General features: G+C 47.9%; 2 protein-coding genes across 3 annotated transcripts in view; one reads left to right on the top strand and one right to left on the bottom strand.

Moving 5' to 3' along the window:
• The window catches only part of P4HTM (prolyl 4-hydroxylase, transmembrane), a 179,974-nt gene that overhangs the window by 17,797 nt on the left and 137,367 nt on the right, over positions 1-24,810 (top strand). The window lies entirely within an intron of this gene.
• The window catches only part of LOC138258894 (secreted frizzled-related protein 5-like), a 29,058-nt gene continuing 5,504 nt past the window's right edge, over positions 1,257-24,810 (bottom strand). Inside the window, exons 2-4 of one of the 2 annotated variants that reach the window (XM_069206206.1) lie at positions 20,017-20,186; positions 13,603-13,692; positions 1,257-6,318 (exon numbers count right to left, since the gene is read on the bottom strand). In XM_069206206.1, coding sequence (XP_069062307.1) covers positions 6,002-6,318; positions 13,603-13,692; positions 20,017-20,186 — 577 coding nt within the window. In that variant the 3' untranslated portion in view covers positions 1,257-6,001. The remainder of the gene's footprint in view (positions 6,319-13,602; positions 13,693-20,016; positions 20,187-24,810) is intronic. The other variant, XM_069206207.1, reaches the window with a different exon arrangement.

The following is a 24,810-nucleotide window of genomic DNA, read 5'->3' as shown; positions in this document are numbered from 1 at the left end:
GTAATCCCCAGGGCAACGCTGCTTTTAGCGCTAACCTGGCAGATTAAGACCACCAGCACTGCCGGCACCGCCAGGCCTTTGGTCGGTGAAAAAGTGGCGGCGCTGGGGGTATGACTGTGCCACTTTCGCCTCGGTCATAATGTGGCTGTCGGACTGCCGCTTGGCGGCGGTCTGACTGCAACCGCGAGTCTGGCGGTCCTAGGACCGCCGGACTCGTAATCAGGGCCTGAGTCCTTTAAGATATAAGGGAACTAAGAAGACTAAGGGCTTTACCCTTGATCCCAAACTGAGTGAGAGGACATATCAGAAGTAGAGGGGACACTGTATCAAGGGGAGAAGTCAGATCTAACCTAATAAGAACCTCAGCCTCCCTGCATCTACCGTTGGTCTGATATTATCCGCCGCTGCCACAAACGCGGATTCGGTACCATGTCCACTTCTATAGCCAGTTTGAGAAGGGCCCAATAGATCATGGGGATCAATCACTGCTATCAGCTTCTGATTCATGCGTTTTTCTAAAACTTTAGGAGGAAGATGCAAAAGTAATATGGATGGTAGTTTTTAAAATCTTTGCCACCTACATTAGACTTTTTAATCAAAGAAATTACCATTGCTTCTTCCAGGCTTTCAGAAAGCAACCAGATGTAATTGCAGCATTGAGTAACGGCCAAAGCTGAGAGGCCACCTCCTCCTAGACCAGAAGTATCATTTTTGGTGGACAAGGATCCAAAGGGAATCCAGACTTAGGAGGTCATTATGAACACAGTGGGAAACCCTGCCGTGTTCATGCTGGCGGTCTTATCATAGACCGCCAGCCCCCTCGAGACCCTGCCGGCTGAATAATATACATTCTGCTGGGCCGGCTGGCAGAAACAGTGTTTCCGCCGGCCGGCCCAGCAGAATGCAGGGCCTGGACATTGCCGACGGCTCCACATTGAGCCATCGTCAATGCCTCTGTGTGGCGGGTGCAGCAGCAACCGTTGGGCAGATTACTGCCCATAAATTGGGCAGTGACCTGCGCGACGGGGCACCCCAGGGGGTGCCCGGAGCACCCCTTCTACCAGCCTTTCCCGAGGAACAAGGGTTCTTTATCCTCTGGGCAGCGCTGCTTGCAGTGCTGCCCTGTCAGATAAAGTATTCCGCCATCGTCAGGCTGCCTGTCGGCTGCGGAGGGCCGCCTGTGGCAGTCCTCCCTTGTTCAGAATATGGAGGTCCAGACCGCCATGCCGGTGGCGGTAATTTCCGCCGCTGGCATGGTGGTCTGGACCGCCATTTTCATAATGAGGGCCTTAATATTCAGGAGAAATGCCTTTACTTGAGAAATGGAGAACAAGGAGAAGGAAGACAAAATGACGGTGTCTGTTGCTTCAGGAAGATTCGGAATAAACTCCTTAACTTGGGGATATGTGTAACGAAGAGAGGGAGGAGAGAATAGTCCGATTAGCCTCCCAGAGAGATTAGAGATAGGCTTCAGCTGCACAAGTCCCTGGGTGTTCGAGAATTCAGAAGAGATGTTACAGATCTTGTTGCCAAAAGATGCAGCCAGATCATCACAGAAAGACTTCATGGATCCCTAGTAGCTGGACATGTTGCCCATACACGAGATGACACCGCTAAGATAACTTGCTGTGGTTCACTTTTATTATGTGCTGCGCGTGTGCCTCCCGTTGGTGTAATGTAAACATTATTCTCTCCACTCATGGAACAGAGACATATAACCGTATGTTGTAATGTGTTCCAATGGTTATAAACGATAATACCCTTTTTTTTAAAGTGGTTTGGAACGAGGCAGAATGAGAGATTTATCCAGACCATGAGATGAAAATGATCGAATGGGGTACCCAAAATACGATTTTCATTGCCTCCTTTCTATAGTTAATATTTTTAGCAAATTATCACAATCAAACATAGGTACATTTTCCATATTTTCCAGAGTCTCAAATATTCCAAATGAACCCTGGCTGCAGTAAGACCTGTCTTTAGCATCTGTTTCCTAACCGCGCAGCATACCTGATCATCTCCCAAGTGTTGCCTCTTAATCCTAATGCTTTGAGATATTTAAACATTGGCATTTCTTTTCCCGAGATCTGTGGATGGATTGATCTGATCTGTCTGCAGCAGGTGGAGCTTTGCAGAACACTTGGTCCGCCTCCGAACATGCTGAGGCCTCTGGATGCTGCATCTGTCTGCAGGGGGCGGAGCTATGCAGAACACATGGTCCGCCTTCGACCGTGATGAGGCCTGTAGATGGCAGCATCTGTCTGTAGGGGGCGGAGCTATGAAGAACACTTGGCCACCTCCGAACATGCTGAGGCCTGTGAATGTCTGCAGCGGGTGGAGGTACAGAGCACTTCGTCCACCTTCGAACATCTGTCTGCGGGGGGTGTAGGTATGCAGAACACCATGTCCACCTCCGAACATGCTGAGGCCTTTGGATGCTGCATTTGTCTGCAGGGGGAGGAGCTATGCAGAACACTTGGTCCACCTCCAAACATGTTGAGGTGGATGGATGGCTGCATCTGTCTGCAGGGGGCGGAGCTATGCACAACTCTTGGCTCGCTTCTGTCAATGCTGAAGCTTGTGAATAACTGCATCTGTCTGCAGGGGGCGGAGCTATGCCGACGCTTGCTCCGCCTCCTAACATGCTGAGGCCTGTGGATGGTTGCATCTATCTGCAGCGGGCGGAGCTACAGAACACTTGGCCACCTCCGAACATGCTGAGGCCTGTGAATGTCTGCAGCGGGTGGAGGTACAGAGCACTTGGTCCGCCTTCGAACATCTGTCTGCTGGGGATGTAGCTATGCAGAACACCCTGTCCACCTCCGAACATGCTGAGGCCTTTGGATGTCTGCATCTGTCTGGAGCAGGTGGCGGTACACAATAGTTGGCCCACCTGCAAACATGGTGGGGCTAGGAGTGCAGTAATTATAATGGTAATGCAAGTCCCAGAATCAAGAGGCCTTGGCTAAAATGTGAGGTCTGGCTGAAGGAGTCACACAAAGCAAGGGCTCTTTGCACTCAAGTTTCATAGATATGTTACAGAGAGCACATGTTCAGAACACTTCAGCCCTTTCCACAGAGACCCTGTCTTCCCTCCCTTATGAACCTCAGATGTGCTCTGCGCACATGAAACCGTTGTGTCCTGATATATTCTTTGTGTCCCTCGGTATCACTGTTCTGGGCCATTATTGTGATACAATTAACCATGGTTGAGACCGCGTGTAACCACTAGTTTAACTTCATTAGCAACCTTACTTGGCAGCTTTTCACACACCACGGAGCACACGCCTTGGCTTATGTATTGTATTGTAACTGTATTCATATAGCGCTTACTACCCAGGTAGGCATCAAAGTGTTTTTCGGTGAGTAGCACGATACCCAAAAGGATTAGTGGTGGATTAGTATAGGGAAATAGGAGAATGGTACTAGTATAGGAAAATATGAGTTAAATCGAGCGGAGGATATGTGAGTCTGTTAGTTAGATTGAATAGGATAATGGGGGCGTAGAAGAGGGAAGAACTTAGAAAGTGTTAATTAGGAGATCATAGTAGTAAAATTAGGTTTGGGATGAGTCAAAGGAGAGATGCTGCCTGGGTCAGATGGCACCAGCCTGGAGAGAGAGCGGGTGGATTGCAACACCCCACCCATGCCGCTGCGGCCCCGCACATTCACCTTGTCAGTATTGTCCTCGTAAGACTAAATAAAATAGATATTTTCCAGCATCTGATCATCATGTGGCCCAAGGATACACTTGAGACTACAAAATTAAGTCAGATATGTAAAATTAGAGCCAGAAGCTTATAGGAAGTAAAGCACAAAGGTTGATGTGCCTAAGACCTAAAAGTGGGTCAGCCTCCTGAAACTGAAATCGGATATGGCACAGATTCAAACAGGCCAATGAAGTCACAAAAAGCATAGCGTGGCTATAGCTGCTTTTAAAAAGCTGCCTAACTAACTCATTCTGGACTCCTGTTAAGGAGGATAGGTTATTTATCTATCTATCTAACTATCTACCTATCTATCTACATATGCATATATGAATATATACGTCTCCTATGTGTATGTACTTCTCTTCACTCTTTGAGGTACATGCAGTTCTTTGCATCGAAATATCAAACTTCTTAGAAATGTTACAAATAATATCTTTTTTTCATGTCATGAAAAAGAGAAACATGCCACATGAGCAAACACAACAGTTAATTTCTATATAGGGTGGGCTGCAGCCAGGTGTGCTCTATAACGCATCCTTGGAAAATGTGTTTTCATTTATGAAATGTAGAATGTGTATATGGTACAACATAGACAACAGTTTTAGGATGCTTGTCCTAAGATGGCAGCCCCCCGGAACTATTGTAGTGGTAATCAGTGGTGAAGGTTCTGGTGACTGAGAACTACAACTGCAGGTAAGAAACTTTACCCCATCATGACTCCCTCTTGGACCCGTATTTTTTTAATTTCATAGTATAAAGTCAGCAAAGTCAGTCTTTACTCTCTTAAGTTAATCATTTGACAGACTCTCAGATCCCTATCCTTAAATAAAACAGATAGACTTTTTTGGAAATTCTTTCATGATGGGTCCCCCAAATTATTACGAATGTAAGTAAAGCCTGCTGTTGCTGTGATGGCGGTGGTGCTCATATGGCCATAAAAATAATAGTTTGAACGTGGTGCAAATATCCAAAGAGACGCCGGTAGAAAGGAGGGCATTGTCTGCAGGGTCAAAGAATGACCATAAAACAGTAGTTAGGAACCTGTAACAGCTCTGAAATATAATCCGATTTAAAAACCCCACAGGACGCCATGGTGTCCATTGCATAAGGGGTGATTCCACCCCAGAGAGCCTCATTTTTCTTCTGCAAGTTGGAGTTTAATACAGAGGATCACTGATTACAGCCCCGAAGGCCTCCCGCTTTCACCCCCCCCTTAGCGAAGGATAACAGACTTACAATCGGCTTTATCAGTGCAGACATTGGGGATCAGGGCATTGGACTAGCGGGCGCCCTGCTTCGACTGGACATGATGGGAGGGTGCAGGGTGAGCCCTTGTTCACGACTCCATGCTGTCTGCTGGCCAGTGCTTTTATACCGTCAGATTGTGAGTGTTTAATGGTCTGCAGGTCTTCGTGTAAACAGGACATTTGCCAAACCTGGCAGCAGCCCCTGGCACCAAGTGCCTGTCAGACTCGAGAGCACTTAATGGGAAAAGCATTTCTTGGTTTGAAAGCCTTGAAAGGGCTTCCTGGCTGCCTCGGTGTGTGTGGCTGATAGTGAAACCGAGCACATTGCCTCAACTAGCCAAATGCTTCATCTTCACTGGCACATTTGTTTAAGTTGTTTAATTCATAGAGGTAACAAGTTCCTATTTATTTACAATAACCTAATTTTTGCTTAACCCTCTATTCACTGGCTCCTTCTCTAAGAAGCATTCTGATATACAATGCTGATTTCGAGTAAATGGCCATAAACGTGCCCTACAACTACTATGCATATAGGTATTATTCTATAGCAAAAAAGCATCTTTGAGAAGGTGGCAATATGTTCTTTTAAACAAGGAGAATTATGCTTTTGGAGTTGTAAGAAACATTCCTTTTTTGGGATAAATCTTTAACATAATCCTTCCCAATAACTGGATGCACGTAATTTCCCAATGATTGCGAATCTGTGTAAATTCACAGATAACGTAACAGTGTTTGTGGCACAGCAGGCTGGTGTCTTTTTGTTTTTTTTGCATGCTGGGCACTTAGTTGAGAAACGTACAATAAAAGGTCCTAATTTTCTTAAGTGCATTATAAATCTTTTTCTGTCTGAATATTTCGCTTCTGTTTCTAAAATACGATATTGTCAAGTTGGAGAGGTTCACAATATGGATCCTGTGTTGCCAACAATAGACTCGCTGTTGCGTTGGGCGAGCCAGGAAGTCTCCACCAGGATGTCAACTGTGTGAGTCTCGCTGTCCTCCATCCTGCTGCGCGTCCTGTTGCACATGCCTCGACTGCAGAACGCTAAGATCTGCACCTGTGCGTCTTCCATTTTCTCACTGCCGACTGCAGGTTCTTGTTTTTCTTCTGCCACGAGAAGGCCTTGTTGACAACGATCCTGTTGTCTTGCACCTGCCCGCTGATGATGTATACGCCGGCGTGCGTGCCCCGCATGATGTTGTGGACGCAGGTTGCATCCAGGTCCAGCCACTGCTGGAGCTTGGGAAGGATCTCAGTCTTGATCAGGGGTCCGTGCTTCAGGACCTCCAGCCTGGAGTCCATGTCGAAGTCAAACAGCGTGGGCAACGTCAGATTCTTCTTCAAGATCTTGATCTTTATTGCTGGAAAAGTCAGATATCATAAATGTAATATTTATAATTAGCAAATTTTAAAAAATGCAGCGCAGAAAGGTTGAAGAATCTGGTTTGGGAAATAGCGACCAATATTTAAGCTTCATCGTCACTATTTGCATTCGCTATCTGTGCACAGTAAAGAGTCTAGCGTTTAAATACTTCGGTTGCAGTTGAGGTCACATTAATTCTATTTACTCAGTAAAACTATACATTGAATGCATCTCTGTAAAAACCCTTAGGTAACCAATCAAAAGACCAGGATTGCCCAATTCTTAGGTCAGAAGGCGTGGTGGGGAATGGATATAACACAAGTCATACAGACATATCTATAGGATAGATTTTCTCCAAACCAAGTCATTTATGATCCACCACCTTCCTGCAGCTTTACCCACGCTCCTATGCCTTTCACCTTAACCTAAACTGCTTGGTGGTTTTCACCTGTGTGTAAAAGAAGACTTGTCAGTGTGCTAAGCCCTCACATAGAGTTGTATATTCCACAGTTCATGCGTTTGTGATGCTCTGAAGCTCTTTACTCTTCTGCGGACTCTGGTAACAGTTTTGTCAAAATCATGACTCTTTTTGCCAGGTAAAATGTCATCCAGCACTCAGGATCTTCTGCCTGTGTACTCTGCCCTCCTTGGGGCCATCAGTGAAAAATCTATGCCACCCTTTAATGTTAACCCTTTACTTCCTTTTCTTAGGGATAATGGGCTGCATTTAAAAAAAAAAAAGATTGATTTAAAATCAGTCTTTTACATGGTGCTCTTCTGACTCCAGCAGGCCACCATCCCTCTGATTTTAGCAATGCCCAATGGGTCGCAAACCGAGACTTACCTCATTATTATTCATGAGGTACGGATATTTGCAACCCACTGGGAATCGCAATTGAACTCAAAAGAGTCTCATACATTTAAAATAGTGATTTCCTAATTGCGATCTGCAGGAAATCGCAATTAGGAACTTGCTGTTTCAGAGTTTCGTACATGTGGTCCCAAATGTCCCCTAGAACATCTCTTGTGAGCAACGTGTTCAGGTGCTCTACTCAAATGTTCTAGTCTGGTGTTTCCCAAACTGTATGTCATAACCAACTGGTTGTTGTGAGCAGATTTTTGGTGGGCCGTGAGCTGATTTTTGGGGGGTCGTGAAAGTCCAAGCAATGAATAAAGATGCTTTTAAATTCTGTATTGATCTTGTCACATTTGCTATGCTTCAAAGACCGAGGTGAAATGTCAGGCTCTGTCTTCTGACAAATTGCTGCTTACTTTTTTTTAACATGGGGATTGGGGTTTACAAACTTCTTCACCTTGCAATCATAGAAAGAAAAGTAAAGTTAATTATGTGTCAGTCTTGATGGGGTACAGGGAGTACGAAAGAAAAGGCTGTAGGATGGCATTTTTCCTTAACCCACAATAAAATGTAAATAACTGTAAATGAACAGAACACATTCAGATGTTAGGGAAACAAAAATTAAGCATTTTTTTGTAATTCTGAAGTGTGATGGAAGCAAATATTTGAATGGGATCAGAACAAATCAAGGCATTTTACTTGGTGATGCACAGATGATAAATATTCACTGAAACCCAACTTTCACACATTATCAGTTGTGTAAATATAGTTTTATCAGTAAAACTGTATGCCTGTGTAAATTTAGTACCAATTTCAGTGGAAAATAAATACACTGCCTTTAAATGACAATGCGCTACCACACGATGCTTTAGTTACATTAAAATATTCCCTGCATCATGCCCATTAAAGCTAGGTGAGGTGCAAAAGCTAGTTGATGTATAAATTGGGTTGCATCACATGCCACAGCTACACACCATACCGCCTCACACCACCACCCTACACCACTCCACACCACAGTGCACCTCATCGCCCCACACCTCTCCTCAACACCCCATACCACCCCACACCACCGAAAACCAGTTCATACCACATCCTCTCGTGCTTCTGCCACAGTCTAGGGTGCTTCTTGGCTGCGATGCCCACTGAATGTTTTTAAGAAGGGGATGGGCATAGCAGAAGAGGCCCTGGACATGGGTCTCCTTTCACCTGGGTACGAACCCCTGCTTTGTAAATACTAAACCGAAGCTTAGCACTAAAGGGCAACCTCCCTGAGCGACGTGGTACGCAATGTGCGCGTTGCTTTTGAAGATACACTGTTGAAGTCGCACACAGCAGTTTTCATCACATTTTTTATTTTTTTTATTTTTATTTTTAACAAAGAAAGACCGTCAACTGCAGTAAAATTGTGCAAGCCCACTACAATTCCATTTGTTTTCACCGCCTTTAAGGTATACCATGGGTGCTGCCTCAGACGTTCTAGGTGTATTTCCTACACCACAAAAACTTTACAAAGTTACGGCCTGCATGTTTTAAAGCACAGAAGGTCACAGTGGCGCGAGGGGTGTTCATAAAGCCCCAAGATAATCTTCTGGGGCTTTTTTAAAGCACACAAAGTTGAAAACGGTTTGGCCGGATTTATTTAAATTGCTAAAAATTCCAAAAGTTCTGGCAGACTTCTTTGAGTATTGTTACTTAAAAAACAGGAAGGAAAAACATAATTATGACCTTGCTCACACAACATCAGTTATGACTGCTATGTGAGACTCATCCTGCTGTGGTGTGTGTTAGAACATCTCCAGCCATGTGTACGAGGTGCCCTTACATGTACAAGGGTTGTACTGCGCAGTGCCGCTGTCTGTGCAAACGCAAGGTTATATATTGTCGTGTGTTTCACACCTGCATCTTGTACACTCAGAGACTCTTTGCATCTTGCAAACAAGACTCTGAGACAGGTTCATGAGATCCCCTGCACCTCGTTAGAGTATTTATCAATATTCTGTGCCCCCTCCCCAAATACCTGGGCGTAAAACATTGGTTAAGACATGCCGAAGCAGGTAGCAGCCGCTTGTGAAGTGAAAGCAGACCGCCGCAGCTGCTTTCAATCAATCAATCAATCAGGAATTTGTAAAGCGCACTACTCACCCGTGAGGGTCTCAAGGCGCGGTCACTTCACTGACTGTGTGCTACCCATGCAGCCAGCACTTAGCGCCCACCCTTACGGGTAGTAAGTGCTATATAGATGCAGCAAATCAATCCAATCCAGTAGAGCTACCTCTGAGAACTGTTCCAAAGCTCTTGTTGAGGCTGGCAGTAGCTGAAACAATTTAGCTTTTCATACATATATATATATATCCATATCCACATCCACATCTCCACTGACGCTGCCTTCCCACTTCCTGATTGCCAACGGTGCCTGACAAGACACTGCGTCAATAATCTCTTCTCCCTTCCTCTATCCCAAGAAGGAACAGGCACTCCGTAAAGGCAGCATGCAACAAAGTGCAATCCTCAATACGCGGACCAATCATACAGCAGAACGCGTTCCGGCAACTCCTTGCCTCTTGCCTTTGTTGAGGTTGACAAAGGCAAGGAGTTGCCGAAATGTGTGTGTGTGGTGTGTGTGTGTGTGTGTGTGTGTATATATATAATATGTATGTAAATGTATATTTCTAGGATTCAATAAAAATATGTATATAAATGGATATTTCTAGGAGCACATCTACACGCAAAGGGGTTCTCTTGAGTGCCGAGGATTACTATGGCAAGGTTAGCTTTTTGAGATGAAAAAATTATTTTTTGCTAATTTTATTTTTATATTTTTGAAGACTTGGCGACCTACATCCCTGTAATAATTTTTTACAAAAGCTGTGACAAAACGGGCATTGACACAGCCAATTGGTCTGCAAGCCAAATTCACACCTGGTGGTTTTGCCAGTGGTTGTTGACATTGTGCGCCTGCTCCGTTTAGAGACAGGGCTTGAAGTGCAAGTACTTTTAAAAAGCACATGCTACCTCTTGCATGCGTCGCTATGTGTAACGAGAGGCGTACGTGAAAAGTGCCTCATTCATTTTTATGGGCCTGCGAGTGCTTAATGGTAGAGCACAAGATTTGTACAGCTCGGGTGTGCTGGCATAGGCACTTAGGGGCGATGGTGGTGGTGCAGCACCACCCCCAGAAGTACCATGATAGAGTTTAGAAGATAAATGAGCAATAAGGATGCAATTGCATTTTGATTTTAGCGCATCACAATTGCTGTGGTTTAAAGACTGAGGTCAAATGTCACGCTGTGTGTTCTGACAAATTACTGCTTAGTCTTTTAGCATGGAGAATGCAGTTTGCTTTTCTTTCTCTGACTGCAAAGAGATGGTTTTTAGGGTTGAGCCTGCATTGCATGCGCTCGCGCATGCATATCGCAGCGAGACTCTTTAATATTTAGAAAAGGGCTCGGAGCCCTGTCAACTTCACGTCCGTGTTTTTTATTGGTTCGTGGGCTTGCCTAATAAAATCTGCTTGCTTTCATTAGTCGAAGGCACGCATACGTCATGCCTTTTCCGGTAGCTAGCCCTCATCGAGCGCAGCGACCAAGTACAGAAAACATGCGAGGCTCGCTGTTTTCCATCGGGCTCGTGGACTTCTTTTTCTCTAATTTACGAGCGCGATCTCGCTTGGCAGAAGTCGAGCGCTTTACATAGTTAATTTCACTTTTTCGGGTTATGTACATAAAGGCACTTTTGCCCGATAGGTGAAAAGTCGGGTTAGGACTTTACAACGCGATCAGCTCTAACATGAGCAAACGCGAGACCCGTTGCATTGTAAATGCTTGTTTATAAAGTGAACTATGTGGCTATCTTGCTGGTTTACTGAGAAGGAGAAAGGAAAGGATATAGGATGTGTAATTTTCCTAAACACACAGCAAAATATAAATAAATACCAGTAAATGAACGCTACAGATATTTAATGCTTTATCAGCAGTTAGGAAAGCACAAATGAAGCACAGTATTTTTTGTAATTTTGAAGTGTGATGGAAACAAAGATTTTAATACGATCACAACAAATCAAGACTCTTTACTGAGTGGTGTGCAAATGAAAAATATTCGCTGAATCCCCACACATAATCAGTTGTGTGTCCTGTAGTTTTAGCAGTAAAACTGAATGTCTGTGCAAATTTAGTAGCCATTTCAATGGAAATGTGCTGTGTGTAAATGACAGTGCACTACCACACTGTGCCGCAGTGTGCTCCAGAATGCATCCCTGGCTACGTACCACACCCTTGCCACTCCCTGACTAACGGACGTGGCTCATTTGCTGCCCTTGGGTGAGGCTAGCATTTTTCACAGTCCCTGTTTCTTAGTAATGTCCTCTAGTTTTAGCAGTAAAACTGAATGTCTGTGCAAATTTAGTAGCCATTTCAATGGAAATGTGCTGTCTGTAAATGACAGTGCACTACCACACCATGCTTTAGTAATATATTTGCAGCAGTTTGCTCCAGAATGCATCCCTGGCTACGTACCACACCCTTGCCACTCCCTGACTAACGGACGTGGCTCATTTGCTGCCCTTGGGTGAGGCTTGCATTTTTCACAGTCCCTGTGTCTTAGTAATGTATCATTGATGGCTGCACCCCACTCTAAAAATGGTTCCAACGACACTGGCAGAGCTTGGAACTGACCTCGTTGCAGCACTCTGCAAGCGCAGCACTGTCTGAGCTTGGAATGGATGCGGTCACACCAGGGCTGACGCTCTTCCCCACTCATCCACATCAATCTTGCCCTCAAAATTTACACGGAATCCCAACTTTCAAAGCTCAACCGATCTGGAACTGTAAAGAGGCAAACCGTGCCTGGACAGCTAGCTTGCACCAAAACCTAAATAATGCACCGTCTCTCTGACCCACAAACCCAGTTAGATCCAGTTTACTGCGTCTCTGGGGCCAGTGGTGGCCAACATAAGATTTATCACCTTTTGGGCTGGAATTTAGGGCACCACGTTGTTCCCAGTTGTTCTCCGGGCCGGATTAGACTGAGGGAATGATGGATTAATGTATTATTTGTTCGAGTCTGCTTTTTCTACTCTTTCCTTATTATCCCTGCAACATGTATGACTAGAGCAAGTGAAATACTGAGGCTCATCACAAGTGGGACTGAAGAGGGAGCTTTAGCACAAACACGACTGCGATCACCAGAAACGACAAGCGGATGCAACATTTTTGTGTGTCTGTCGAAAGATGGCCTGTCTTATACCGTTGTGTTAATCGGTGATCTTCTAGGTGCCGATGGTCACCTGGCTTACAGCCAAGGGGGGTCTGTGGTGTACTACCAGGCTGCTGACCCTGATGCACTGGTTGATTTGTTCTTTCGGCTGGCACCCAGCACATCAGGAGAGGAGTCCTGACCCAACCGCCAAGATGGGCGCTACTCCAGGACATAACAACTTATAGATGTTTAGTGTTTCGTGTGAGCAGCTCACCAAGTCCTGTTCAATCTTTGTGTTCTGCTGCAGGTAGTCTGTTGTCTAGAATAAGAATAACTCTCCTAGAGGTATCGCAAGGGAAATAACAGCACTGGAAGAACTACACCAGGCCTAGAGCAGGTAGAAGTCTGTGGGAGCGGCCCTGTTGGCCTAGCTCTTGGAGCTCTTCAACACCTATGCACGCCCACCTCCTGTGACCAGGAAGGGGCGTCCTTCTGCCATGTGCTTGACATAGGAAGTGAGGCCATGGCCTACAAAGAGCTGAAGTGTCACCCCTGGGATCTCAGAAAGATGTCAGACTGCTGAGAATCAAAGTAAATGTTTACATCATTTCAACTGACAGAGCTAGAAGATCATTGGCAATTCTGTTGCGTGGATGCAAAAATATAAGCGGTTAACAGAGAAGAATATTTCCAACATACTTAGCATCAAATACAATGCTAAAAATTCCAAAGTGTCCTGTAAGTAATCGACAGAAGCTGACCCGTGCTGCTCCAGTGTTCATAACCCCTCTCCCTACAATGGGGAGCCAGAGTTAAAGGGCAGGACACGTGAAATTGAGGGATAGGAGACCTCTTTCCAAGCGACGTACTCCCTCATATATTGCTCGTATCAGCTGGCTCAGACAAGCCTACCCCTTTATACCTCTCTCCACCCATCGATCAGCAGGATAATCAAACCAGCAAGGCTCTGTCTCCCCACTAGACCTCCCCTTGCCCTCAGGGCTTCCACACAGTTTCTGCTCGCCTTACGATGCTTCTGCAGTCTTTTCATGGGTGCACTTTATTCGGAAGAAATATTTTTTCTAATCTATTTCGAAACGTTGGATGTTATATTTAAATTGTAGTGACAAATGCCTTAGAAGCACGCTCGCCTCGTCTACTGCGCCTCTCAGACAGACACACAGTGCTATCCCTCCTGGGACTAGCGGTGATAGACATAAAAGACATACTTACAGAAGTCATTGGCGCAGAAGGTGTCCAGGATCTCTTTGGTCGAACTCGATTCTTCAAGCTCACAGTCCCTGCAGCTCGCTCGCGGCACTGCTACAACAAAGGGCAAAGTTAAAGTAGACCACAAAAATACAAACTGCCCCAATTTTGTTTTTATTTCTAAGCACTCAAGAAAGAAGACCTCCCTTCTATGATTCACCAGTCTAGCACCAGTGAGCTGCTTGCATGTCTCCTGGATCATAAGTGAAATAGGAGAAATTAGCGGGTTAACAAGGTGGTTTGCAATCTCTCTTAGTTGTCATATTCTAAGGAGGGTATGTCTTCCTCAGTATCTCAAACAGGGGTGTAGCTTCAGGGGTTTCTTTGGGTTTCTTTGGGGTGTTACACCACCCTAATATATTTACCCTAATAGTTGGGTACAGGTGCTTTTAGTCGGGTGTTCTGAGATGTCAGTCGGATTTCAGCAGAAATATTTACATTCTCACAGACAAAAGCACACATGCTCTCTCTCTCTGGTTTGAAAGTCGTCAAAGATATTGGTTATTTTACAAAATATTGGGAGCAGCAGACTCAAACTCATATCTGAGCGAGCTGTGAGTATAAAATAGGACTCTCTTGAGGCAAAATCAAGAGCACAGGGGTTTGGGAGCGGCAGACTCAAACTCATGTCTGAGCGAGCTGTGAATATAAAATAGGACTCTCTTGAGGCAACATCAAGAGCACCGTGGTTTGGGAGCAGCAGACTCAAACTCATGTCTGAGCGAGCTGTGAGTATAAAATAGGACTCTCTTGAGGCAACATCAAGAGCACAGGGGCCTGGGAGCGGCAGACTCAAACTCATGTCTGAGCGAGTTGTGAGTATAAAATAGGACTCTCTTGATGCACGAACAAGAGCACCAGGGTTTGGGAGCAGCAGGCTTAAAGTCATGTCTGAGCGAGCTTAAAGTCATGTCTGAGCTAGCAGTGAGTATAAAATAGGACTCTCTTGAGGCACGAACAGGAGCACCGGGGTTTGCGAGCTGTGAGTATAAAATAGGACTCTCTTGAAGCACGAACAAGAGCACAGGGGTTTGGGAGCGGCAGACTCAAACTCATGTCTGAGCGAGCTGTGGATATAAAATAGGACTCTCTTGATGCACGAACAAGAGCACAGAGGTTTGGGAGCGGCAGGCTCAAACTCTTGTCTGAGCGGGCTGTGAGTATAAAATAGGACTCTCTTGAGGCACGAACAAGAGCACCGGGGTTTGGGAGCGGCAGACTCAAACTCATGTTGGAGCGGGCTGTGGATATAAAATAGGACTCTCTTGAGGCACGAACAAGAGCACAGGGGTTTGGGAGCGGCAGACTCAAACTCATGTCTGAGCGAGCTGTGAGTATAAAATAGGACTCTCTTGAGGCAACATCAAGAGCACCGGGGTTTGGGAGCGGCAGACTCAAACTCATGTCTGAGCGAGGTTTGGATATAAAATAAGACTCTCTTGAGGTACGAACAAGAGCACCGGGGTTTGGGAGCGGCAGACTCAAACTCATGTCTGAGCGAGGTTTGGATATAAAATAAGACTCTCTTGAGGTACGAACAAGAGCACCGGGGTTTGGGAGCGGCAGACTCAAACTCATGTCTGAGCGAGCTGTGAGTATAAAATAGGACTCTCTTGAGGCAACATCCAGAGCACCGGGGTTTGGGAGCAGCAGACTCAAACTCATGTCTGAGCGAGCTTTGGATATAAAATAGGACTCTCTTGAGGTACGAACAAGAGCACAGGGGTTTGCGAGCTGTGAGTATAAAATAGGACTCTCTTGAGGCACGAACAAGAGCACAGGGGTTTGGGAGCGGCAGACTCAAACTCATGCCTGAGCGAGTTGTGAGTATAAAATAGGACTCTCTTGAGGCACGAACAAGAGCACAGGGGTTTGGGAGCAGCAGACTCAAACTCATTTCTGAGCAAGCTGTGAGTATAAAATAGGACTCTCTTGAGGCAACATCATGAGTACCGGGGTTTGGGAGCAGCAGACTCAAACTCATGTCTGAGCGAGCTGTGAGTATAAAATAGGACTCTCTTGAGGCATCATCAAGAGCACCGGGGTTTGGGAGCGGCAAACTCATGTCTGAGCGAGCTTTGGATATAAAATAGGACTCTCTTGAGGTACGAACAAGAGCACAGGGGTTTGGGAGCGGCAGACTCAAACTCATGTCTGAGCGAGCTGTGAGTATAAAATAGGACTCTCTTGAGGTACGAACAAGAGCACAGGGGTTTGCGAGCTGTGAGTATAAAATAGGACTCTCTTGAGGCACGAACAAGAGCACAGGGGTTTGGGAGCGGCAGACTCAAACTCATGCCTGAGCGAGTTGTGAGTATAAAATAGGACTCTCTTGAGGCACGAACAAGAGCACAGGGGTTTGGGAGCAGCAGACTCAAACTCATTTCTGAGCAAGCTGTGAGTATAAAATAGGACTCTCTTGAGGCAACATCATGAGTACCGGGGTTTGGGAGCAGCAGACTCAAACTCATGTCTGAGCGAGCTGTGAGTATAAAATAGGACTCTCTTGAGGCAACATCAAGAGCACCGGGGTTTGGGAGCAGCAGACTCAAACTCATGTCTGAGCGAGCTGTGAGTATAAAATAGGACTCTCTTGAGGCAACATCAAGAGCACCGTGGTTTGGGAGCAGCAGACTCAAACTCATGTCTGAGCGAGCTGTGAGTATAAAATAGGACTCTCTTGAGGCATCATCAAGAGCACCGGGGTTTGGGAGCAGCAGACTCAAACTCATGTCTGAGCGAGCTTTGGATATAAAATAGGACTCTCTTGAGGTACGAACAAGAGCACAGGGGTTTGGGAGCGGCAGACTCAAACTCATGTCTGAGCGAGCTGTGAGTATAAAATAGGACTCTCTTGAGGTACGAACAAGAGCACCGGGGTTTGGGAGCGGCAGCCTCAAACTCATGTGTGAGCGAGCTGTGAGTATAAAATAGGACTCTTTTGAGGTACGAACAAGAGCACAGGGGTTTGGGAGCGGCAGACTCAAACTCATGTCTGGGCGGGCTGTGGATATAAAATAAGACTCTTGAGGTACGAACAAGAGCACAGGGGTTTGGGAGCGGCAGACTCAAACTCATGTCTGAGCGAGCTGTGAGTATAAAACAGGACTCTCTTGAGGCACGAACAAGAGCACCGGGGTTTGGGAACGGCAGACTCAAACTCATGTCTGAGCGAGCTGTGAGTATAAAACAGGACTCTCTTGAGGCACGAACAAGAGCACCGGGGTTTGGGAACGGCAGACTCAAACACATGTCTGAGCGAGCTGTGAGTATAAAACAGGACTCTCTTGAGGCACGAACAAGAGCACCGGGGTTTGGGAACGGCAGACTCAAACTCATGTCTGAGCGAGCTGTGAGTATAAAATAGGACTCTCTTGAGGCATCATCAAGAGCACCGGGGTTTGGGAGCGGCAAACTCATGTCTGAGCGAGCTTTGGATATAAAATAGGACTCTCTTGAGGTACGAACAAGAGCACAGGGGTTTGGGAGCGGCAGACTCAAACTCATGTCTGAGCGAGCTGTGAGTATAAAATAGGACTCTCTTGAGGTACGAACAAGAGCACCGGGGTTTGGGAGCGGCAGCCTCAAACTCATGTGTGAGCGAGCTGTGAGTATAAAATAGGACTCTTTTGAGGTACGAACAAGAGCACAGGGGTTTGGGAGCGGCAGACTCAAACTCATGTCTGGGCGGGCTGTGGATATAAAATAAGACTCTTGAGGTACGAACAAGAGCACAGGGGTTTGGGAGCGGCAGACTCAAACTCATGTCTGAGCGAGCTGTGAGTATAAAATAGGACTCTCTTGAGGCACGAACAAGAGCACCGGGGTTTGGGAACAGCAGACTCAAACTCATGTCTGAGCGAGCTGTGAGTATAAAACAGGACTCTCTTGAGGCACGAACAAGAGCACCGGGGTTTGGGAACGGCAGACTCAAACTCATGTCTGAGCGAGCTGTGAGTATAAAACAGGACTCTCTTGAGGCACGAACAAGAGCACCGGGGTTTGGGAACGGCAGACTCAAACTCATGTCTGAGCGAGCTGTGAGTATAAAACAGGACTCTCTTGAGGCACGAACAAGAGCACCGGGGTTTGGGAACGGCAGACTCAAACTCATGTCTGAGCGAGCTGTGAGTATAAAATAGGACTCTCTTGAGGCAACATCAAGAGCACCGGGGTTTGGGAGCGGCAGACTCAAACTCATGTCTGAGCGAGCTGTGAGTATAAAATAAGACTCTCTTGAGGCACGAAAAAGAGTACAGTTGGTTAGGGTCTTAAGTTCCTCTTAGGGCGAGACAGATGGTCTGTCCAGGCTCCCAAGAGAGGTTACTTTTCTGTGGTATGGCATGTTGAGAAGTTGTTTGGGAGAGGTTAATAAAGCTCAGATTGGTTGTTAAATGCATATTTGTGACTTCATACGGAGAGGGGTCTTTTATTTAAGATATTTAATGGGCCTGGCTAGAACTTTGAACGTGAACGATTAACAACTCTTGAATGCCGCTCATTAATGAGCAGCAGTTCCCATTGACTGATGACCAATGAAAAATGTCCGCTCTTCCTTTTAACAGCTGCAGACATTCTGCCCTGTTTTGAGAAAAAAGCCATATTTTTACACCGACAGGTGGTAATGTCATGGCAGGGAAGGGTTACATTTTAACTATATGTGATACAAGTAATCATGTTTGTTGGTCGAGCGAGCAGTCGCTCTGACATGTTGTAAACTGTCTGTGGGCTTTTAACCACGCCCGCCCATCACTATCACTTGTTCATGGGTTTGCCTTTCAAAAATCCTTTATCATTGGTAAATGCTTTACGTTTGTCCCTCCTTGGGGCAATTGTGTTACCTCCTTGGCCATCGACCCTGTTACATGGATAATTGCACATTTTCTGTTACGTTTGACTGCGAGCAAACTTCTTTTTCCTTTTGTGCCTCTCCTTTGCTCTCATGCTCATGGCGGCCGTGGCGCTTTAAATCAGCTCGCTTATGCCAACTGCGAGCAAACGCAAGACCCATTGCATTGCACATGCTTGTTTGTGTTTGAACATGTTATTTTGGTCCATTTACAAACAAAAGCCTGGTACACGCCATCAGTCTCACTGTGATGTTTGGGGTGATAGGCTTTTTTGGGGGTTGTTGGGGCATTGACATTTTTTGGATGCTCTGAGTGTCTTGTACACAGGTGCCTTCACCATCATGGAATTGTGAGCAGCCGGCTCTGGAAGAAGGCATAACTCCTGATTAGTCCACCCAATTCCAATGTTCAAAACCAACCAAGGGATGGTACCTACCAAAGTCCTTCCCTGCCTGTGGCTAAAATGGCGGATATCTAGCAAAATGGCCCCAAACCAAGGGCATCTTAACCATGCACACAACACCCACGAGTTAAATTAAGGGCTGGGTGGGTGGTGCACGAAAGACGGTGAGCCCTGAACCTGGAAACAGCAGGACTCCTGGGGTTGGGGCAGGCGACGAGCCAGAGATGAGATTTGTGTACTCCTTTTCCTTTCCCTATTCCTGGGGAGTCCCTGCTTAATGTATGTCACTTCTGCCCTTCAGCTGCAGCGATGGAGACCCCAGCATCATTTCGGCTGTGCCCGGTGGCTTGAGGGATGTGTAGAGAGCCTGCCATCCCCCCAACCTCATCTGGATGCTTCCCCTGTGGGCAGCAGGCTTGTGTCTTGCTGTTTGCCGCTGCCTCCTCGGGTTTTGTGCTACTTTCTGTAGTTATTTGATACAGGAAACAGCATGGACTGTTAATTGCCCTGCACCTTCCTCCTCTTTGCGCCATGCCCCTTGCACTTGTGCTGAGCATCAGAGAGCTACTGGCAGTCTCTTGTAGTAAGAGTTCTGAGCCGAGTTCAGAGCCGGAGAACAGGCATACCAGCTTTGATATTTGTGTTTATTTTTCCCTGTTCACAAACCTTGATTATTGGATTGGACAGTGTAGCAATCCAAAATGGCTCCCAATTATTTCCACAAACATCTTATTTAGTGACTTTGATCACAAATCTGCAGGTGACTTAGTTATTGAATTATTTTTGATAAATAAATACCCACAGTGAGTTCTGTAGCCAGTTGGTTGAATTGGAGGGGTGGTAGGGTTGGGGTGAGGGAGAAGGCGCTGGTCGTCCTTGCCTAGTTTGAGGGGCATGATACTTGGAGTTACACATTTTTGGGTGGTTACATCCTTTTCTGAAGAAGAAGATGGACAAAGCCAGAGTATGTCTAACCAAGCCGTAGATGAAGCTGATGACACTTTGGTAAGCTGTGCATACTACTCAAAGCTCAGTCTTTGGCAGATATAAAATAAACTCATCAAATACTCCGAAAATATTTTCATTCAAAAATGGGTGCATACGATGAAAAGAAAAGTGACTTACTTCTGCGGCTTGCACTGGCCTCATCTGATATGGATGAGATGCACAATCCGTGGTCGATGGGAAATTTGTCGCAGTTCAGGATCTCTGGCCACGGGTAACCATAGCAGGCCATGATCGGGGCACAACTGTTCCTCACCGCCTCACACAGGCTGCGGCATGGAAGTATCAACCTAGTACCAAAAGAAACACTCAGCCAGTCAGGCTTCTCTGTCATCTTCTGTTAAGAGATCCTCATTGATTTCAAATGTTAAAGATGATTTTTGAGAACAGTAGACATTCTGATTACATAAGAATATAATATAGTTTAAAATTAAATGTTTAAGTAATTAGTCCTCTTAAAGAGGTAGGGTAGGTTTGTTGACTTGAGTGGGGAACATCCCTTGGGTCCGGATGATTGGCGTCCAGCATTGACTAGCACGTGACTTAGTGAAACGTGGGGTAATTGTGTAGCCCAAGGAAGATTAGTGCAAGGTGATGGCCTAGTGGAGTACATGCTAGAGTACTCCAGGCAGGAGAGTATTGGACTAGTCAAATCAATCCATCAATCAATCAGTGACTTCTAAAGCACGTCTAATCACCCGTAGGGTCTCAAGGCGCTGTTCGCGGGTGTGCTGCTTAGTCGAAGAGCCAGGTCTTGAGGTCCTTTCTGAACTGCTTCAGTGATGCGCTCTGTCTGAGTTTGAGGTGTAGCGTAGCGTGTTCCATGTCTGGGTTGTGAGGTACGGGAAGGATCTTCCTCCTGCTGTGCTCTTCCGGATCTTGGGAACGGCTGTGAGGACGAGTTGTCACTGCAATGATAACTTCGTCTGACTTCTGGTCTGGAGGACACGTACTCCCCAAGAGAGTGTGTCTTGGACTACGTGCAGCAGAGTTACTAAGGGTTACTTTATGCTACCAGTGAGCCCAGGGGAAGCCTTCTTAAAGGTCAGAGTCTTGGACTAGGAGTAGCATGAGGCACCATCAATGTTACTGCATCTGACTAGAGGTCCTGGGACAGCCTTCCAACAAGAGAGAGTCTTGGACTCGGAGTAGCATGAGGCACCATCACTGTTACTGCATCTGACTAGAGGTCCTGGGACAGCCTTCCAACAAGAGAGAGTCTTGGACTCGGAGTAGCGAAGTCACCATTACATCCACTTCATCCGACTCAAGGACGTAGGGCCAGGCTTCCCACAAGAGTCTTGGTATAGACCTGGTGGAGACACCAGGCAGTAACTTTAGCTGCGTGAGGTCATAGGCCCAGGCTACCCACAGAAGATCTTGAACTAGGGGCAGTGGAGACATCAGACAGTAGCTTTAGCCTCCTCAAGGTCGCAGGCTACCCACAGAAGAGTCTTGGACTAGGGGCAGTGAAGTCACCAGGCAGTAACTTTAGCCGCCTTCAGATAGTAGACCCAGGCTAGCCACAGAAGAGTCTTGTACTAGGCCCGGTGGAGACACCAGGCAGTAACTTTAGCCGCCTCGAGGTTTTAGGCCCAGGCAACCCACAGAAGAGTCTTGGACTAGGCCTGGTGGAGACACCAGGCAGTAACTTTAGCCGCCTCGAGGTCGCAGGCCCAGGCTATGCACAGAAGAGTCTTGGACTAGGGACAGTGCAGACACCAGGCAGTAACTTTAGCCGCCTCGAGGTCGCAGGCCCAGGCTATGCACAGAAGAGCCTTGGACTAGGGACGGTGCAGACACCAGGCAGTAACTTTAGCTGCCTCGAGGTCGTAGGCCCAGGCTACCCAGAGAAGAGTCTTGGAGTAGGCCCGGTGGAGACACCAGGCAGTAACTTTAGCAGCCTAGAGGATGTAGGCCCAGGCTACCCAGAGAAGAGTCTTGGACTAGGGACAGTGCAGACACCAGGCAGTAACTTTAGCCGCCTCGAGGTCGCAGGCCCAGGCTTCCCACAAAAGACTCTTGGACTAGGCCCTGTGGAGATACCAGGCAGTAACTTTAGCCGCCTCGAGGTTTTAGGCCCAGGCTATGCACAGAAGAGTCTTGGACTAGGAACAGTGCAGACACCAGGCAGTAACTTTAGCCGCCTCGAGGTCGCAGGCCCAGGCTATGCACAGAAGAGTCTTGGACTAGGGACAGTGCAGACACCAGGCAGTAACTTTAGCTGCCTCGAGGTCGCAGGCCCAGTCTACCCAGAGAAGAGTCTCGGACTAGGGACAGTGCAGACACCAGGCAGTAACTTTAGCCGCCTCGAGGTTTTAGGCCCAGGCTACCCACAGAAGAGTCTCGGACTAGGGACAGTGCAGACACCAGGCAGTAACTTTAGCCGCCTCGAGGTTTTAGGCCCAGGCTACCCACAGAAGAGTCTCGGACTAGGGACAGTGCAGACACCAGGCAGTAACTTTAGCCGCCTCGAGGTCGTAGGCCCAGGCTACCCAGAGAAGAGCCTTGGACTAGGCCTGGTGGAGACACCAGGCAGTAACTTTAGCCGCCTCGAGGTTGTAGGCCCAGGCAACCCACAGAAGAGTCTTTGACTAGGGACAGTGCAGACACCAGGCAGTAACTTTAGCCGCCTCGAGGTTTTAGGCCCAGGCTATGCACAGAAGAGTCTTTGACTAGGGACAGTGCAGACACCAGGCAGTAACTTTAGCCGCCTCGAGGTCGCAGGCCCAGGCTATGCACAGAAGAGTCTTGGACTAGGGACAGTGCAGACACCAGGCAGTAACTTTAGCCACCTCGAGGTCGCAGGCCCAGGCTACCCACAGAAGAGTGTGTCCAGAGGGTGGCTGCTGGCCCGAGAACGACCCCCCACCCCCGGGGAGCTGCGCCTCTCTCAGTAGTAGGTCGTGAGCGCCAGGTGATGCATTAAAATCTTTGAAATGGTGCCATGAGTTTGAGATACATTTCCTAGTGCACGTGACCTACAAACCTTACATTTTAGAGTCTCCTTCTGTATGTACTCGCTGCAGGGAGTACGGCCACATCCCTGCCGGTGGTCCCCCGGGTGATGTCACTGCACAGTAGGCGGGGAGGTGGTGCGGTGTTTAAAATCACTTGTGATTCCTGCTCCCTGCCTCGGTGAGGCGCTGTCAGCCCCCTGAGGCTTGTTACTCGGTTGTATTTGAAATTACCAATGAATTAATTTCTGTGACTTTACACATCGACTAAACCTTTTAAACTTCCGGGTTACGCCGTGAGAAAAAAAAAATGTATGTACATTAATACTCTGTGCTGAGGTGTGGCAGGTAAGATGTTACTTGTCACTGGCCCTTCCAGTGTTCTTAACCCTGGCCCTCGGCCTCCCCTTGTTCCATCGCTTGCCTAGAAAACTCCAGCTCTTGGCAGTCTCAGCTGAAGGTCCTAGAACTGAATGGGCATGGAATCTGAGCTGGTACTTCCCTGCTGGCAGACAATCTTGCTTTGTAGTCCCCTGCTCACCCAGTCTGCCCCTCGTCTACTGCGTGTTTTACAAAAATAATTCACACGTCAGGCAAAGTACATATATAAAATGGTAGAGGCACAGAGATGGGCAGAGGATGCTTGTGTGGGCCGGAGGTCTGAGGACCGGAGTCGATCTCCCTGGCCCGCTTTGTGAAGAAGCCACGGGCAGTGGCACAGAGATGGACAGGAGTCACGGGCAGTGGCACAGAGATGGGCAGAGGGTGCTGGGATGCTTGTGTGGGGCGGAGGTCTGAGGACAGGAGTCACGGGCAGTGGCACAGAGATGGGCAGAGGGTGCTGGGATGCTTGTGTGGGCCGGAGGTCTGAGGACAGGAGTCGCGGGCAGTGGCACAGAGATGGACAGGAGTCACGGGCAGTGGCACAGAGATGGACAGAGGGTGCTGGGATGCTTGTGTGGGCCGGAGGTCTGAGGACAGGAGTCGCGGGCAGTGGCACAGAGATGGGGAGACGATGCTGGGATGCTTGTGTGGGCCGGAGGTCTGAGGACAGGAGTCCCGGATAGTGGCACAGAGATGGGCAGAGGATGGGCGGTGGCACAGAGATGGGCAGAGGGTGCTGGGATGCTTGTGTGGGCCTGAGGTCTGAGGACAGGAGCCACGGGCAGTGGCACAGAGATGGACAGAGGATGCTGGGAAGCTTGTGTGGGCCGGAGGTCTGAGGACAGGAGTCGCGGCCAGTGGCACAGAGATGGGCAGAGGGTGGGCGGTGGCACAGAGATGGACAGAGGGTGCTGGGATGCTTGTGTGGGCCGGAGGTCTGAGGACAGGAGCCACGGGCAGTGGCACAGAGATGGACAGAGGGTGCTGGGAAGCTTGTGTGGGCCTGAGGTCTGAGGACAGGAGCCACGGGCAGTGGCACAGAGATGGGCAGAGGGTGCTGGGATGCTTGTGTGGGCCGGTGGTCTGAGGACAGGAGTCACGGGCAGTGGCACAGAGATGGGCAGGAGTCACGGGCAGTGGCACAGAGATGGGCAGAGGGTGCTGGGATGCTTGTGTGGGCCGGAGGTCTGAGGACAGGAGACACGGGCAGTGGCACAGAGATGGGCAGAGGGTGGGCGGTGGCACAGAGATGGACAGAGGGTGCTGGGATGCTTGTGTGGGCCGGAGGCCTGAGGACAGGAGCCACGGGCAGTGGCACAGAGATGGGCTGAGGCTGCCGGGATACTTGTGTGGGCCGGAGGTCTGAGGACAGGAGCCACGGGCAGTGGCACAGAGATGGGCAGAGGGTGGGCAGTGGCACAGAGATGGACAGAGGGTGCTGGGATGCTTGTGTGGGCCGGTGGCCTGAGGACAGGAGTCACGGGCAGTGGCACAGAGATGGGCAGAGGGTGGGCGGTGGCACAGAGATGGACAGAGGGTGCTGGGATGCTTGTGTGGGCCGGTGGTCTGAGGA

This window comes from Pleurodeles waltl, chromosome 9 (genome assembly GCF_031143425.1).
Source record: "Pleurodeles waltl isolate 20211129_DDA chromosome 9, aPleWal1.hap1.20221129, whole genome shotgun sequence".
Classification (NCBI taxonomy): Eukaryota; Metazoa; Chordata; class Amphibia; order Caudata; family Salamandridae; genus Pleurodeles; species Pleurodeles waltl.
This window is presented reverse-complemented; position numbering and strand designations above follow the sequence as displayed.